We start from the raw sequence: 16,403 nt of genomic DNA, 5'->3' as shown, positions 1-16,403 counted from the left end.
TGGGTGTAGCCCAAAAACAAAAACAGAGACTTTACATATAATTAAGAAAATAAAACTTTTGTTGTTGTTTTGGGGCCACAATGTTCAGGGGTTACTCTTGGCTCTGCGCTCAGAAATTGCTCTTGGCAGACTTAGGGAACCAAATGGGATGGCACGATGGAAACTGGGTTGGCCTTGGGTCAGCGGCTTCCAAGGCAAACGCCTTACCACTGTGGTATCACTCCAGCCCCAAAACTTTTTTAAAGAGTTACAATAAACAAAACCCTGTGATTTTTAATGATGAAGTGGAGACACTAGCATAATTTGGGTACCAGCTTCTCTTATTGGTTTTGAGTCACACCCAGTAGCCCTCAAACGTTACTCCTGGCACTACGCTCAGAAATTGCTCCTGGCAGGCTCGGGGGACCATATGGGATGCCAGGATTTGAACCACTGTCCCTCTGCATGCAAGGCCAACACCTTATCTCCATGCTATCTCTCTGGCCCCCAGCTTCTCTCTTTTAATCTCATGGAGAATTATACTAAAATTGGAACAATATAGAGAAGATTAGCATGACCCCTGCGCAAGGACAATTTAGTCCAGTAAAATGTGTGTGATGCAGCCAACCAGTTTTGATCTCCAGCATCTCTGGGTGTGGTTCAGAAAACAAATAGAAAAAGTGCTTTTTTCTTTTTTTTTCCAAAAATTATGGAATACTTCACGAATTTGCATGCCATCCTTGCGCAGGGGCCATGCTAATCTTCTCTGTGTCACTCGCTCCTCTTTTAGTAATATTTGCTGCTGAAGCGAGCATGAAAAAGTGCTTTTTTTTTTCTTTTTTTTTTGGTTTTGGGTCACACCCAGCAGCGCTCAAGGGTTACTCCTGGGTCTACACTCAGAAATCGCTCCTGGGAGTCTCGGGGGACCATATGGGATGCTGAGATTTGAACCGCTGTCCTTCTGCATGCAAGGCAAACGCCCTACCTCCATACTATCTCTCAGTCCCCTGAAAAAGTGCATTTTTGATGAATTTTGATAAATTACTGAGTCTTTGAAGGCCTTGAGGAAAGTGAATTGTATTAGCCAGTGCTTTTCAAAAGTTCAAGAAGTGAGATCACTACAGTTCAGAGCTTGGGGACTCTCAGACTTCATTTACAAATGTTAGAGATTCTGTGTGTTGGAAATTTTGTAAGAACCAGAGAAAGTTAATTTAATCACAGATGCTCTGTTTGTGAACAAAACATGATTTTTTTTTATGTAAAGAGCTTCTATAGGGGCCAGAGAGATAGCATGGAGGTAAGGCATTTGCCTTGCATGCAGAAGGTCGGTGGTTCAAATCCCGGCATCCCATATGGTCCCTTGCCAGGAGCAATTTTTGAGCATAGAGCCAGGAGTAACCCCTGAGCGCTTCCAGGTGTGACCCAACACCCCCTCCCCCCCAAAAAAAAGAGCTTCTCTAAATTATTATTGTGTGAAGGTTTCACTTTCAGAATCTCTTGTATTTCCACCCTTTTTTTTTTAATTTTTTTTAAATTCAGCCTACTTAGGTCACCTTTGACTAATGTGTTAATTGAAATACATATGGGGAGAAGTATTTAGAATCCAACTTATAACATAAATGCATGAATAACATAACATAAGTAACAACTTATAACATAAAGGTGATTAGAAATGCTACTGCTGAACTGTGTCCCTGGCTCTAAACATTGCTTTTAATTGCAAGTTTTTGTGAAATTGAGTTGTAGATGTCTGGCAAGCAGATAATTATGTACAGTTAGTAAAAATCATCATTATTGGACTGTTCTGTTTTCAGGCTGAGGTTGATAAAAATATAGAACTTTTGAGAAAGAAGGATGAAGAACTAAGTTCTGCTCTGGAGAAAATGGAAAATCAATCTGAAAATAATGATATTGATGAAGTTATCATTCCCACAGCCCCACTGTATAAACAGATCCTAAATTTGTATGCAGAAGAAAATGCTATTGAAGATACTATCTTTTACCTGGGAGAAGCCTTGAGGCGGGGAGTGATAGATCTCGATGTCTTCCTAAAGGTATATCTTATTCTGTTGTAGATCTCTAGATCTGTAGAGTGAGTTAACTATCTTTGTTTCCAGAAAACAAGGAAACAGAGTAAGAAAATGGTTACTGTCTTTCTCACTTATGGAAAGCTGAGAATCAGTCTGGAGGAAAAAAAATGGGCTGGGGCTGAAGCTCTCTTATGTATTCAATATCAAGCTGACCCATTGATTCCTGGTACCACATAGTCCCGAGTTTCATCATTTCTGAGCACAGAATAGCACTGTCACATAGCCTATTCTTATCCCTGTCTCGCTTATCCAAAAAATGTCTAAAGAGAAATGTAAGTTGTCTTTCTATACTGTGCCTAATTCAGAGCCAGAGATTTAGAGGTACAAACAGATCAAACAGATCTATGGATAATAGTTGTCAACTTTTGGGTATTCAATCCAGTCTATTGCTGGTGCTCCAATATTCATGCAAAGCTGGTCAAGTCAGTTATTTTATCTGTCTCTGTGTGAGAGATAACCAGTTTTAGTTTATATTCAGTCCTTCATGTGCCCAGCAACTGGTACAGGGCTTTCTTTCTTTGTTCCCACTGGTTCCAGGTGATCATAGCTTAGGACAGTATGAAGAGAGAAGACATTGGACTTAAGACTAAAGTCACTTTCTCTTTTAGCCAAGTGGGACAAATAACAGTTTTGACAAACCATAATTCTGGTTTCCTTATATCTTGTTTGTCTCAAAATATAACTGTCTCCTGAGTTACACTACAGTTGTTTAGTATTGGTTCTTTTCTCATGATTATAAATCTTCTGAGATACTGTAAAGCTTGTAAAATCTTAATACATCTTGCAGCATCAACCTATTGGAATTTAAAAGCCTTTATGTAATTGAATATTGACTCTCGAGGAGGTTGGTAGAGCAAAATAGGCTTAAATCCCATGTAAGTTACAAACTGATATTTCATGCCTGTGCTTCAACGATTCTTAACTTTTGAAACTTTCCCCTCTTCCCAGCACGTTCGTCTTCTGTCACGTAAACAGTTCCAGCTGAGAGCACTCATGCAAAAAGCAAGAAAGACTGCCGGTCTCAGTGATCTCTACTGACTTCTCTGACAACCCTGGAAACAGCTCTTTAAAGCATTCTCTCCTCTTCCTTTCTCTTATCAGTAGGTGCCCAGAATAAGTTATTACAGTTTATCATTCAAGTGTAAAATATTTTGAATCAATAATATATTTTCTGTTTTCTTTTAGTAAAGACTGGCTTTTATTAATGTACTTTCTATCTTCTGTAAACCTTTTGTGCTGAATGTTGGGACTGACTATGCTAAATAAAATTTGTTGCATAATTTCTCCTCTTTTTTCAACATCTTTAGGAATTATCCAAGAATCTTTAAGAAGAAGCTTGGCTTTTGATTAATCATTTTCTTCATATAAATTTATGTGTATACATACTCTTTTTACATTGTAGAGGAAACATGACAACTTTTTTATAGCAAATACTTGAACATAAGTATAAGCCAGCCAGAACAAAAATCATAGATTTTCTTGAAGAATCAGAATTTCCATGACAGTAAATACACAACATACATTCCTTTGGATCAGTTGGTAAGAAAGAGGTGAAGTACCAAAAAAATTTTTCTGATGCAGTCACTATCATTCAGCTCCCCCACCTTTTATTTTTCTTTCCTGTTTAGGAATTCAGTCTACTCAAAAGTTTAACTGTGTATTTTTATATCTTGTCTTTTCTTTAAAACTTTTAAATGATAGTTGAGTTCCTTCTGAATTTCCCTGATATCTTGTTTGTCTCAAGAGTTTGAAGAGCTTCTTTACTCTTGAAACAATTCTGTACTGTCCTCTGTAGGGGCCATTTTTACCTTTATGAGATCTGTAATGTCATGTACCTGCAGGATACAAGGAATATTTCTTCCCTTTTTTTTTTTTTTTTTGGTTTTTGGGCCACACCCGGTGACGCTCAGGGGTTACTCCTGGCTATGCGCTCAGAAGTCGCTCCTGGCTTGGGGGACCATATGGGACGCCGGGGGATCGAACCGCGGTCCGTCCTAGGCTAGCGTAGGCAAGGCAGGCACCTTACCTCCAGGGCCACCGCCCGGCCCCCCCCTTTTTTTTTGTTTTTTTTTTTGGGTCACACCCGGCGGTGCTCAGGGGTTACTCCTGGCTGTCTGCTCAGAAATAGCTCCTGGCAGGCACGGGGGACCACATGGGACACAGGGATTCGAACCAACCACCTTTGGTCCTGGATCGGCTGCTTGCAAGGCAAACGCCGCTGTGCTATCTCTCCGGGCCCTAAAACATGTTTTATATGTCTGTTTTATAGTGGTCTCCTCTCTGTCCCCAAGTACATCAAAATTTCTATTAATGTATTTCATTACTTTATTCCTATTTATTCCATTTGTCTAAAGCTCTCACTCAGACCAACAGGGTACTTAGCCCAGGTTTCATCTTCATTCTCCTCCTAAAAACCCAGCTGCTTAGAGAAACGTTTCTAAATGTAGCAAGACAGTCTATACTGGACAAGATAGTAAAGCAGTGTGTTTACTACTATTGGTAGTTCACATAAAAGCTGAAAGATGGCATTTTAACCTAATTGAATATATCAGGACAAAGGTTTACAAGATTAGACTCTTCCTTCTCATCCCCAGCACTCCCTGTCTTTCTCTTAACAACAGCAAAGAATATAGATTATAAAACAAGAGGTGCTTCAAAGTTCATTCCATCTAAAAATCATTCTTCAGGGCTGGAGCAATAGTACAGCTGACCCAGGTTTGATCCCCGGCATTCCATATGGACCCCTAAATCCACCAGGACTGTTTCCTAAGCTTAGAGACAGAAGTAACTCCTGAGCACCATTGGCTGTGGCTCCCCTCAAATTAAAATCATTGTCCCTCTGGGTTCCAGGTCACCAGATGTTGCCCAAAAACAAAATAAAAAAATACTCAAAAATAATCAGCCTTCCTTGGCAAGGGAGATACCACAAAGGACTAGTAGGATAACCAGCACTGCATGTTCTGAACACTGCTAGATTTAGCCCCAAAAACAAAAATAAAACCTGCCCCATATATGGAAAAATTTGTTATGCTTTGTTATTCATCTTTTATTTTTTGGTGGGGGGGGGCACAACTGGTGACACTCGGGTTACTCCTGGCTATGCGCTCAGAAATCACTGCTGGCTTGGGGGGACCATATGGAATGCTGGGGGATTGAACAGCAGTCCGTCCTAGGTTAGTACATGTAAGGCAAATGCCCTACTGCTTGCACCACTGTTCTGACCCCTTGTTATTCATCTTTCAGATGAACATCATAACTTACTTATGGTAAGACTGGATAGATAATCCTAAGATTCTTCCTAAAACTGTTATGTTAGCTAAAAATAGATAGGGTGACACTCGAGAAGTACACTCTTTAAATGTCATAGCCTCTGGGAAGTTAGAAATTATAAACATTGCTTTCAGATTCTTGTTATCAAACACTCATTTTGTAGACACTTAACTGACAATGCCATAAAACCAGAAGTGTTTCGGGCTCAGAAAGATAGTAGAGTGGGAAGGTGCTTATCTTACACTCAGCCAACCTGGGACCAACCCCTGGCATCCCATATGGTCCCCAGAGCCCTACCAGGAGTGATTTCCTGGAACAAAAGAAAGTTTTATCAGTTTCTCCTAGAAAAATGTTATAGGAGTTGGTTATATTAAGGTAAACAGTTATAGCTTTATTTTTGTTTTATGGGCCACACACAACTGCACAGGGTTTATTTCTGGCTCTGCAGTCAGGGGTCACTCCTGGCAGGTTCTAAGGGCCATTTCTGAGGCTGGGGATTGTATTCAATGCTGGATATCAAACCTGGATCACCTACATGCAAGGCAAATGCCCTAACTACCTGCTAGAATATCTATCACTCTGGCCCCTTAATAATAAACAATTACGAGGAAAAGTAATTGATTGTTAACATATTGTTAACAGATATCTACTATTTCATAGATACTGTCTTAGGCTCAGCAAAGAGCAAGCAAGACAGTCTGGCTGTTAAAGAATTTATAGTTGGATGAATATGATTGATGACATCAAAATAATAACATATTTGAGAAATCTAATTTTATCCTGCTGGGACATTTCATGTTCACAATTCAATTCCCAGGTATTAAAATCACAAAACTGGGCCGGGAGAGATAGGACAGCGGTAGGGCATTCGCCTTGCACACGGCCGACCCTGGATCGACCTGGGTTTGATTCCCAGCATCCCATATAAGTCCCCTGAGCCTGCCAGGGGCAATTTCTCAGTGCAGAGCCAGGAATAATTCCTGAGCACAGCCAGGTGTGACCAAAAAACTAAAAAAAAAAAGTTCTTAGCTGAAAAATAAATAAGGGAAAAATGACTGCTTTTACCAGAGTTTCCCTCCTTTGTCCTTTTCTCCACTTACTATGAAGAAATTTTATTTTTTGAATTGTAATACTAACTTTTCTGAAGTAGAGTGTCTCAAGTAAAATATAAACTGCATTGTTAGTGCTGAAGTAAAGCCTCTTGATCTAACGTAATATGTAATATACAGGGTTTATATTAACATTTTCACTCATTTCAAATTTATGTTTCTGATAAATTATTTTCTTATAAAAGTAACAGTATGGTAATAATTAAAACGTTACTAAAAGTGTCTAAAATAAAATAAAAATCCTTTCTCCCCCCAGGAGCTATTTGACTTTATGATTAAATATTTGTGTGATCAATGTAGTCTAAATATATTCCAGAGAATATGCACAACTTAGTGAATGGTGCTTTTACACTTAGCATTTAGTCTCCAACCCTCCAGGGATCAACCCAGAACTACTTTCATGGTGAAGCCCAGGCTCTGCCCGATAAATGGAAATGAGTGTGTCAAAGTATGGCCACTCCTAATAGTATAGTTCAACTTCCAGACTACATATGTTAAAATATCCACTGAGGGGCTGGAGAGATAGCATGGAGGTAGGGCATTTGCCTTGCATGCAGAAGGATGATAGTTCAAATCCCAGCATCTTATATGGTCCCCCGAGCCTGCCAGGAGTGATTTCTGAGCATAGGGCCAGAAAATAGCCTCTGAGTGCTGCCGGTTGTGACCCAAAAACAAAACAAACAAAAATATCCACTGAGAAGAAAACTTCTCAGGAAAAGTTCACATCTACAATGATAATTTTGCACAGTGGATAGGGTGGTTGTCTTACAAACAGCCAACCCAGTTTCAGTTGCCAGCACAATGGTTCCCCCAAGGTGCACTAGGAGTGATTCTTGAGAGTTAATTCAGGAGTAACCCCTAAGCATTGCTGTGTGTGGCCCAAAAACAAAAAAAAATTTTAATCTGTCTAAAACTGGTAACTTATGTTTGGGGAACATGTTTGTCTCTTCAGCTGTAATAAAATTACAACAATATCTACCCCATAGAAATTAAAAACTGGGAAGAAGTGAATAAATTGGGTAAAAGTGAAAAATGTGTGGTGGAGAATGGAAAATAGATTTATGTTGATGTATATATAGATGTGAAATTACAATGCTGTATACTTGAAACCTGTATATGTAATAAACCAATGTTATTTCAATAAAAAAATGTAGTTAAAAATGTTGCCACTTTATTCTTATGCAGATTTAATAGGCTCAATTTATACATTCCAACATGAATTAATATTCAGAAAGTGTTTCCAATATTTTTCTCAGAATTACCCATTTAAAGCAAAAAGCTGGGAAGAGGGTAATAATGGAAAGAATGAAGAAAGTCAAGAAAAGAAACTTAACATAGAGCTAAAATTAACAAAATAGAAACAACACAGGGCCGGAGAAATAGCATGGAGGTAGGGTGTTTGCCCTGCAAGCAGAAGGACAGTGGTTCGAATCCCGGCATCCCATATGGTCCCCCGAGCCTGCCAGGAGCAATTTCTGAGCATAGAGCAGGGTGTGACCTAAAAAAACAAAAAACCCACAAATCAAAAGATCACTAATATGAAGAGCTGATCTTGAAAAAAACAACATATCTTGGGGCCAGAGCGATAGCACATCAGGTCCGATCTCCAGCCTGCCAGCAGTGATTGCTTAGTGCAGGACCAGAAAGTAACCCCTAAGCATCGCTGGATGGGGAGAAATAGGGGCTGAAGCAATGGCACACAGCAAGTAAGATACTTGCCTTGCACGTGGCTGACCCATATTTAATCTATTGGGGGGAGGGGGGCAGAGATAATAAAGTGAAAAAGTGTTTGCCTTGCATGAGACCCACCTGGGTTTAATTCCCAACACACCAGATGGTCTCCCTGGCCCAGAAACAAGGAGTGATCCCTGAACATAGTCAAGACTCAAGAATAATATCAGAGCACAGCCAGCTGTGTGCCTCAAAAGGAAAAAAAATAAAACAAGTCAGATAAAAGAATTACTATGGAAATACAGAAGATCATGTACTGAACAATCACATAGAAATAAACACCAGTTTATAAGGGACAAATTTGTAGACATCTGAAACATTCCAACTGAATCAGGAACAGAAACAAAGATCACAAACAAGGAAAAATGGATAGTAATGAAAAGCTTCCAGAGAGACCAGGAAAAAAGCTTCAAAGAGCTTCCTCCCCTTTTTCTACTCTGGAGAAGCCCATGTTCTCTCATGAAAACACTTCCTTTCTGTCTCTTGTATGTTGTTTGTTTTGTTCTGGGGCCACACCCAGTGGTACTCAGGGATCACTCCTATTGAGCTCGAAGAACCATCCGTGGTGCCAGGGAGCAATCCTGGCTTGGTCACGTACAAGATAAACAACCCGCTGTACTATCACTCTAGCCCCTCCCTTCACATCTTTATAAATTTCATTCAATAAAAACTATCTTCAGGGCCCGGAGAGATAGCACAGCGGCGTTTGCCTTACAAGCAGCCGATCCAGGACCAAGGGTGGTTGGTTCGAATCCCGGTGTCCCATGTGGTCCCCCGTGCCTGCCAGGAGCTATTTCTGAGCAGACAGCCAGGAGTAACCTCTGAGCACTGCTGGGTGTGGCCCAAAAACCAAAACAAAAAACAAAAAACAAAAAAAACAAAAAAAAACTATCTTCAGGGGCCGGTGAGGTGGCGCTAGAGGTAAGGTGTCTGCCTTGCAAGCGCTAGCCAAGGAAGGACCGCGGTTCAATCCCCCGGTGTCCCATATGGTCCCCCCAAGCCACGGGCAATTTCTGAGTGCTTAGCCAGAAGTAACCCCTGAGCATCAAACGGGTGTGGCCCGAAAAACCAAAAAAAAAAAAAAAAAACTATCTTCACAGGGCCAGAGAGATAACATGGAGGTAGGGCATTTACCTTGCATGCAGAAGGACGGTGGTTCGAATCCTGGCATCCCATGTGGTCCCCAACCCTGCCAGGAGCAATTTCTGAGCAGAGAGCCAGGAGTAACTCCTGAGCACTGCCGGGTGTGACCCCCCCCCAAAAAAAACAAAAAAACTATCTTTATTAAAAATAAATTTAAATAAAATAAAGATAAATAAGAGTATTCAATTCCCATATTCATATCCTGTTTAGCATGCACTTGGGCTTTTAATGATGTATTCAACTTCGTAGTGTCTATTATGCTGGGATGATACTTGCCTAGGCAGATCTCTTATTAACAAAAGTTTATGTATTAGGGTTTAATTTTTATTTCAAAGACATTGCCTTTTTAACAATTTTTTAAATTGAAACCATCGTGATCTACAAAGTTATTCATATTTGGTTTCAGCCATACAATGCGTCAGGGCCAATTCCACCAGCAGGTGTTTGGTTACTGATCCTACCCTAATCAATAATTGTACTCCACCCTTGAGTGTGATCTGGTGATAGTATATTGGATTATTCCTTACTTAGTATTCTCTCACCTAGGGTGGGACCTGATTCTTGACAGTAAAAGCAAGAGTCTGAGGAAGGCTGGGGCTCATTCTTTGGTCTTCCACTGAGCTGCGCTCCATCCTTGGAGCAGAAAGCTTGAGTGGTGGGGCCGGAGCAGTGGCCTTGCCTGCGCTAGCCTAGGACAGACCGAGGTTCTAGCCCTTGGAGTCCCATATGGTCCCCCAAGCCAGGAGCGATTTCTGAGCGCATAGCCAGGAATAACTCCTGAGCATCAATAGGTGTGGCCCAAAATCAAAAAAAAAAAAGCTTGGGTGGTGTGAATTCCCTGCTTGAGAACTGCCTTTCTTAGTTGTTTTGATTTGCATCTCCCTGATGATTAGTGATGTGGAGCATTTTTTGTTCTTTGACCCTCTGTATTTTATTTTTTTTTTATTTTTGGGTCACACCTGGCAGCATTCAGGTATTATTCCTGGCTCTATGCTCAGAAATCGCTCCTGGCAGGCTCGAGGGACCATATGGGATGCCGGGATTAGAACCACCTTCTTTCTGCATGCAAGGCAAACGCCTTACCTCCAAGCTATCTCTCCGGCCGCCGCCATCTGTATTTCTTTGACAAAGTGTTTGTTCTTCTCATTTTTTTTTTGTTTTTGGGCCACACCCCCGGTGCTCAGGGGTACTCCTGGCTGTCTGCTCAGAAATAGCTTCTGGCAGGCACGGGGGTCCATATGGGACACCAGGATTCGAACCAACCACCTTAGGTCCTGGATCGGCCGCTTGCAAGGCAAACGCCGCTGTGCTATCTCTCTGGGCCCTCTTCTCATTTTTTGATGGGATTAGATGGGTTTTTTTCTTGTAAAGTTCTGTCAGTGTCTTGTATATTTTGGATATTAGCCCCTTATCTGACGGGTATTGGGTGAATAATTTCTCCCATTCAGTGGGTAGCTCTTGTATCCTCGGCACTATTTCCTTTGAGGTGCAGAAGCTTCTCAGCTTAATATATTCCAATCTGTTTATCTCTGCTTCCACTTGTTTGGAGAGTATTGTTTTCTCTTTAAAGATGCCTTTAGTCTCAGTGTCATGGAATGTTTTACTTATGTTGTTCTATATACTGTATGAGTTACCATCTCACACCACAGAGATTGGCGCACATCACAAAGAATGAGAACAAGCAGTGCTGGCGGGGATGTGGAAAGGAACTGTTATTTACTGCTGGTGGGAATGCTGTCTAGTCCAACCTTTATGGAAAATGATATGGAGATTTCTCAAAAAACTGGAAATTGAGCTCCCATATAATCCAGCTATACTATTCCTAGGGATATACCCTAGGAACACAAAAATACAATTAAAAAATCCCTTCCTCACACCTATATTCATTGCAGTGCTATTTACAATAGCCAGACTCTGGAAACAACCACGATGCCCTTCAACAGATGAATGGCTAATGAAACTGTGGTACATATACACAATTAAATGTTATGCAGCCATCAGGAAAGATGAAGTCATGAAATTTTTTTATACATGGATGGGCATGGAAACTATTATGCTGAATGAAATAAGTCAGGAAGAGAGAGATAGACACAGAATAGTCTCACTAATCAATGGATTTTAAGAAAAAAGACATTTTTGCAATAATTCTCAGAGATAAGAGATGAGGGCTGGAAGGTCAAGCTCACGATATGAAGCTCAACAGAGTGGTGAGTGCAGTTAGAGAAATAACTACACTGACAACTATCATAACAATGTGAATGAATGAGGAAAGTAGAAAGCCTGTCTCAAATACAGGCAGGGGGTGGGGAGGAGGGAGATTTGGGACATTGGTGATGGGAAGGTTGCACTGGTGAAGGTGGATGTTCTTTATATGACTGAAACCCAACTACAATCATATTTGTAATCAAGGTGTTTAAATAAAGATATTAAAAACAGAGAGAGAGAGAGAGAGAGAGAGAGAGAGAGAGAGAGAGAGAGACTGCCTTTCCTGTCTGGGAGCTCCGTGGGAATCAAACCTCAACCAATCTCCTAAAGAATGCGACTCTTCAACTGGCGCTCAAACAGACTGCAACCCAACCCTCATCAACAGTAAGTGAAATGCTTTCTTGGAAATCTCTCCCTCGGAAATGTTAATAAGGTCTAAGACGTGGTTAATTGCATGGATAATGTCACCTTGTTTGAAACAGATTGGTTCAGTGTTGTGTAAAGTTTTTGCTTTAGGTTGGCTGTGGTCCACACTGCAAACGAAAGTATATAATGACATAATTGGCTCTCCTGAACTGTATACATCCTTGATCATTTTGGGAACGTCAATATTGGCAAAATAATCCTGCTGAGTTATTAATTTACTGGGTATTAAGGGATAAAAGGATAAGTAAAAAAAAAAAAGGATAAGTAATAATCCAATATACTATCACCAGATCACACCCTAGGGTGGAATACAATTATTGATTAGGGTAGGATCAGTAGTAACCCAACACCAGGGACTACCTCCCTCCAATAATGTTCCCAGAGTGCATCCTATGCCACCAACCCTGCCCCCAGCTTGCCAGCATAACAGGCCCATTTTAAGTTTTGATTGTTAAAGTTTGGGGCTCATGATTTTATTGTTGTTAACTGGTTTGGATATTTAGTTCTGTCCTTTTTTTGTTTTGTTTTGTTTTGTTTTGTTTTGGGGGGGGTCATACCCGGCGGTGCTCAGGGGTTACTCCTGGCTGTCTCTCAGAAATAGCTCCTGGCAGGCAAAAGGGACCATATGGGACACTGGGATTCAAACCAACCACCTTTGGTCCTGGATCAGCTGCTTGCAAGGCAAGCACCGCTGTGCTATCTCTCCGGGCCCAGTTCTATCCTTTTTTAATTCCAACAATGAACCTGACACCTCTTGGCTCCTGTCCCGCATTCTTTCATATTTTTGTTTCTTCTCCTCTACTGAATTTCTTTACTTCTCACTATACTCTGAGGCCTAGAATGTTCTCAACAACTCCCATTTAAACCATTGCGTTTTTTTCATGCAGTTATTCTATGTTGTGTATGTAAATATTTTGGGGGATTACTATGTTGCTCACCCTAATCTGATTAGGTGATTGTGCCCTACCCTAGGGTGTGACCTGGCATTCTGCCCCCACCCTAGGGTAGGACCTGATTCTGCTTCCACCATTGGTTGGTATCTGATCCCACCATTGGGTGGGACCTGACTCTGGACTATAAGAGCAAGGGTCTGTGGAAGGCGAGGGCTTTTTGCTGACTGGAACTGAATCTGAGTCTTTGGACTTCAGTTTTGTCCATCCGAATAAAGCAAATATTTCCTGATTGTCTGCGAGCTGTTTACCCGCCGTTTCACCTCAGAACCGTGGGCTAGACAGGGTGGCAGACGCGTGCTCCGAGCTGGAAGAAAAGGGCCTCATTCTCCATCCCTCCATCAGTCAACCTCTTCAGGGGCTGACCTGCTACATAATGACGCCCGGACAGGGACCTGAACCCTGGACCCTCAGAACTGTAAGTGAAATATTTCATTGGAAATTTCCTATGCTGACCATCAAATGGTTTCTGTGGTTAGTCATGTGGATTTTACCACCCTTAGTCTTACGCATTGGTGCTCTAGTATACAAGTGGATCATTCCATTTTGTTTAAAACTAATTGGTTTTGATCTAAGGACAATCACTGCAGTTGGATGGTTGTGGTCTATATTTCAAATGAAAAGTGTAGTGTCTCTAGCCATCATAGTTTGTGGAATTTCTGTGTTGACTAACGTTATTATTATGAGCATAGTTATTTGCTGTTATTTCTATTTAGGAAATAGAAAGTGTAGAAATGGTGAGGCTAAAACCAGTATAGATAATAAGGAAATTTATCTGACGAAAACTCAGACCAAGGTGCAGGCTGACGAATCCAGCCCCACCATCAACAATATAGAAATTTTTGCTGGAAGAAAAACAACTCAGAATGTTAAGCCTGATTCTAGTGAATTGCTTGACAGTAGTGACTCAGATAATGATCTACCTCCAGTGCTAACTCCACGAAGTATGCCTCCTTCTAGTCACAAAATTGAATCGCAGAGCAGAGCAGATTCAAACGATGAACCACATGCTCGGTCTCAGAGCTCTATTCAGAGTAATTTTGCTAATCAGGCCTTATCCCCTATAGACGGGGTAAATGTTTCTAACTATGTACCCTATCAGATGGAAAAATTAGATCGGTTTAAAAGATCATGTAAAGAAAATGGGCCAAAATCGCCATACAGTGTGGAGTTATTAAGACTTTGGAGTCATAACTCATCTTGGACTTTGTATGATTTTAAAAGAATCGCTGAAATATGCCTGTCGTCTAAACAGCGAACTGAATGGGAAATGTACTATTCAGAAGGCGTAAAAGCTAAATTATATAGTCCGGATGGTATGAAAAAGCAAGTGGCAGGTGTTACTCTATCGTATGAATTATTGATGGCAGAAAATCAATTTGCAAATATTCAGACACAAGCAGCTTTACCTAAGGAAATCTTAAATTTAATCAGGGAGATTGTATTGTCAGCATGGGAAAAAATTGATTCTAACAGCATTGGTAGAGGAAACTTTTTAAAAATTACCCAAGGGCCTTATGAGTCATTTGCAGAGTTTGTAGGTAAGATTAAAGATGCTCTGAAGTTACAGGTGGAAGATGAGGAGATTAGAAACTTCCTAGTAAAATCTTTGGCCTATCATAATGCAAATTCAGCCTGTAGATTAGTATTGAATACATTAAATGAAAAGTCAGATCTGAATGATTACCTTTATGCCTGCCGGAATGTCTATGTGGAACCCCAACCCCCACCCCACTCAGACTCAGTACAAACCTTCCCAGTTACCAAGGGAACAATGCCTTACTCCCCTCGGGGACAGAACACTTTCCGGAAACCAGGTCTTTGCCCAAAATGCAAAAGGGGTCGCCACTGGGCGAAAGATTGCAGATCCAGAAACCTCATTAATAATAACCTAAGTAGAGGTTTCAACACAGTCCCCAGGAGGCAAATCGCCTGCTACCATTGTGGAAAACAGGGACATATCAAAAGAAATTGTCGTCTCCTTATAAATTCAGCTCCCCAAGAACACACATACAAGATGCAGGGAAACGCCCACAGGGCCTCCCCCCAGGCCCTTCCAAATCAGGGGCAAAGTTCACAGACAATAATCCTTCCAAGCCCAGCCCAAGAAAATTCATCACGATAAGGGAATTAATCCACTCTACTTCAGGGAGTGCCGGATTAGACATATTATGCCCAGAGGACATTACAATTTACCCAGGAGCATGCCCTTACATGTTAGAAACTGGCATTGTAGGCCCGCCACCCCCAGATACCATGGGTTTGATTCTTGGCAGAAGTTCCCTCAACATAAAGGGTATATCAGTAATCACTGGTGTCATTGACTCAGATTCCATGGGAGAAATCATTGTAGTTATTACTGTACCAGTTACATGGACCTTTAAAAAAGGAGAAGCGATTGCCCAGATAGTAATAGTGCCTTATGTCAAATTTGGGACTTCAGATAAGACTAGAATTGGAGGTTTTGGAAGCACAGATCCGGGTGCTGCTCAAAACCCAATCGTGGCTCTGGTTACTAAATGTAAAGATGAACACCCAATGATCAAACTTCACTTGGAAGGCAAACCCTTTGATAGAATGATAGATACGGGTGCTCAGGTTACCGTAATTTCTGATAAAGAATGGCCAGAAAATTGGCCTCTTCAGGAAATCCCGTATTCCCTAGAAGGAATAGGAGGCCTGAGTTCCTGTCTGTTGAGTACGAGGACTATACTATTTTACGGCCCAGAAAATCAAAAAGCAATAATCAGACCTCACGTGGGCCCATTTTCACCATCCCTGTGGGTCCGTGACCTACACAAACAGTGGAAAGCAGAATTCCACATCCCATTAGCTCCAGAAGAGCCCGAACCTTCTTTTGATTTAAAAACCAAAAATTTTTAGTGGGGGCCACTGCCGTAAAAACACCAGCACCAATAAAAATAAAATGGAAATCTGATGAACCAATTTGGACAGGTCAGTGGCCCCTTAAAACTGATAAATTAAAGGTGCTGACAGAATTAGTGGAGGAACAGCTAAGTTTAGGACATATTGAACCATCTTTTTCTCAATGGAATTCACCTATATTCACTATAAAAAAGAAATCCGGTAAATGGAGACTTTTGATGGATCTTAGAGCTATAAATTTATCCATGATACCTATGGGCAAATTGCAGACTGGTTTACCATCACCTGTAGTTATTCCAAAGGAATGGCCACTAATTATAATTGATCTGAAAGACTGCTTCTACCATATTCCTATCCACCCAGATGATAAAAAACGTTTTGCATTCTCAGTTCCTTCTCTCAATAATACCCATCCCTGCAGACGTTTCCAATGGACTGTTCTCCCCCAAGGCATGCTGAATTCCCCAACCATGTGTCAGTTTTTTGTAGATAAGGTTTTGAGCCCTGCTCGTGAAAAATTTCCTCAAGCCATGATATTTCATTATACAGATGATATCTTGCTCACAATGAACAACGAAACAGATTTACAGGAATTATACTCTTATGTTACTGAC

At 41.0% G+C, this 16,403-nt stretch overlaps 1 protein-coding gene, 1 long non-coding RNA gene, 1 other non-coding gene and 1 pseudogene across 3 annotated transcripts in view; 3 read left to right on the top strand and 1 right to left on the bottom strand.

The window, feature by feature from the left end:
• Positions 1–3,349, top strand: part of TSG101 (tumor susceptibility 101) — a 50,733-nt gene extending 47,384 nt beyond the window's left edge. Inside the window, exons 9-10 of the mRNA XM_049781053.1 lie at positions 1,794–2,033; positions 3,018–3,349. Coding sequence (XP_049637010.1) covers positions 1,794–2,033; positions 3,018–3,107 — 330 coding nt within the window. The 3' untranslated portion in view covers positions 3,108–3,349. The remainder of the gene's footprint in view (positions 1–1,793; positions 2,034–3,017) is intronic.
• On the top strand, positions 492–614 carry LOC126019176 (uncharacterized; annotated as a pseudogene).
• On the bottom strand, positions 683–790 carry LOC126019962 (U6 spliceosomal RNA). The gene has a single exon (XR_007499562.1). It is a non-coding gene; the product is annotated as a U6 spliceosomal RNA (small nuclear RNA).
• A 1,917-nt stretch (positions 3,350–5,266) lies between the features above and the next one.
• LOC126019006 (uncharacterized) lies at positions 5,267–5,893 on the top strand. The gene is made up of 2 exons (XR_007498922.1): positions 5,267–5,533; positions 5,569–5,893. It is a non-coding gene; the product is annotated as an uncharacterized LOC126019006 (long non-coding RNA).
• The last annotated feature ends 10,510 nt before the right edge of the window (positions 5,894–16,403 follow it).

This window comes from Suncus etruscus, chromosome 9 (assembly GCF_024139225.1).
Source record: "Suncus etruscus isolate mSunEtr1 chromosome 9, mSunEtr1.pri.cur, whole genome shotgun sequence".
NCBI lineage: Eukaryota > Metazoa > Chordata > Mammalia > Eulipotyphla > Soricidae > Suncus > Suncus etruscus.
This window is presented reverse-complemented; position numbering and strand designations above follow the sequence as displayed.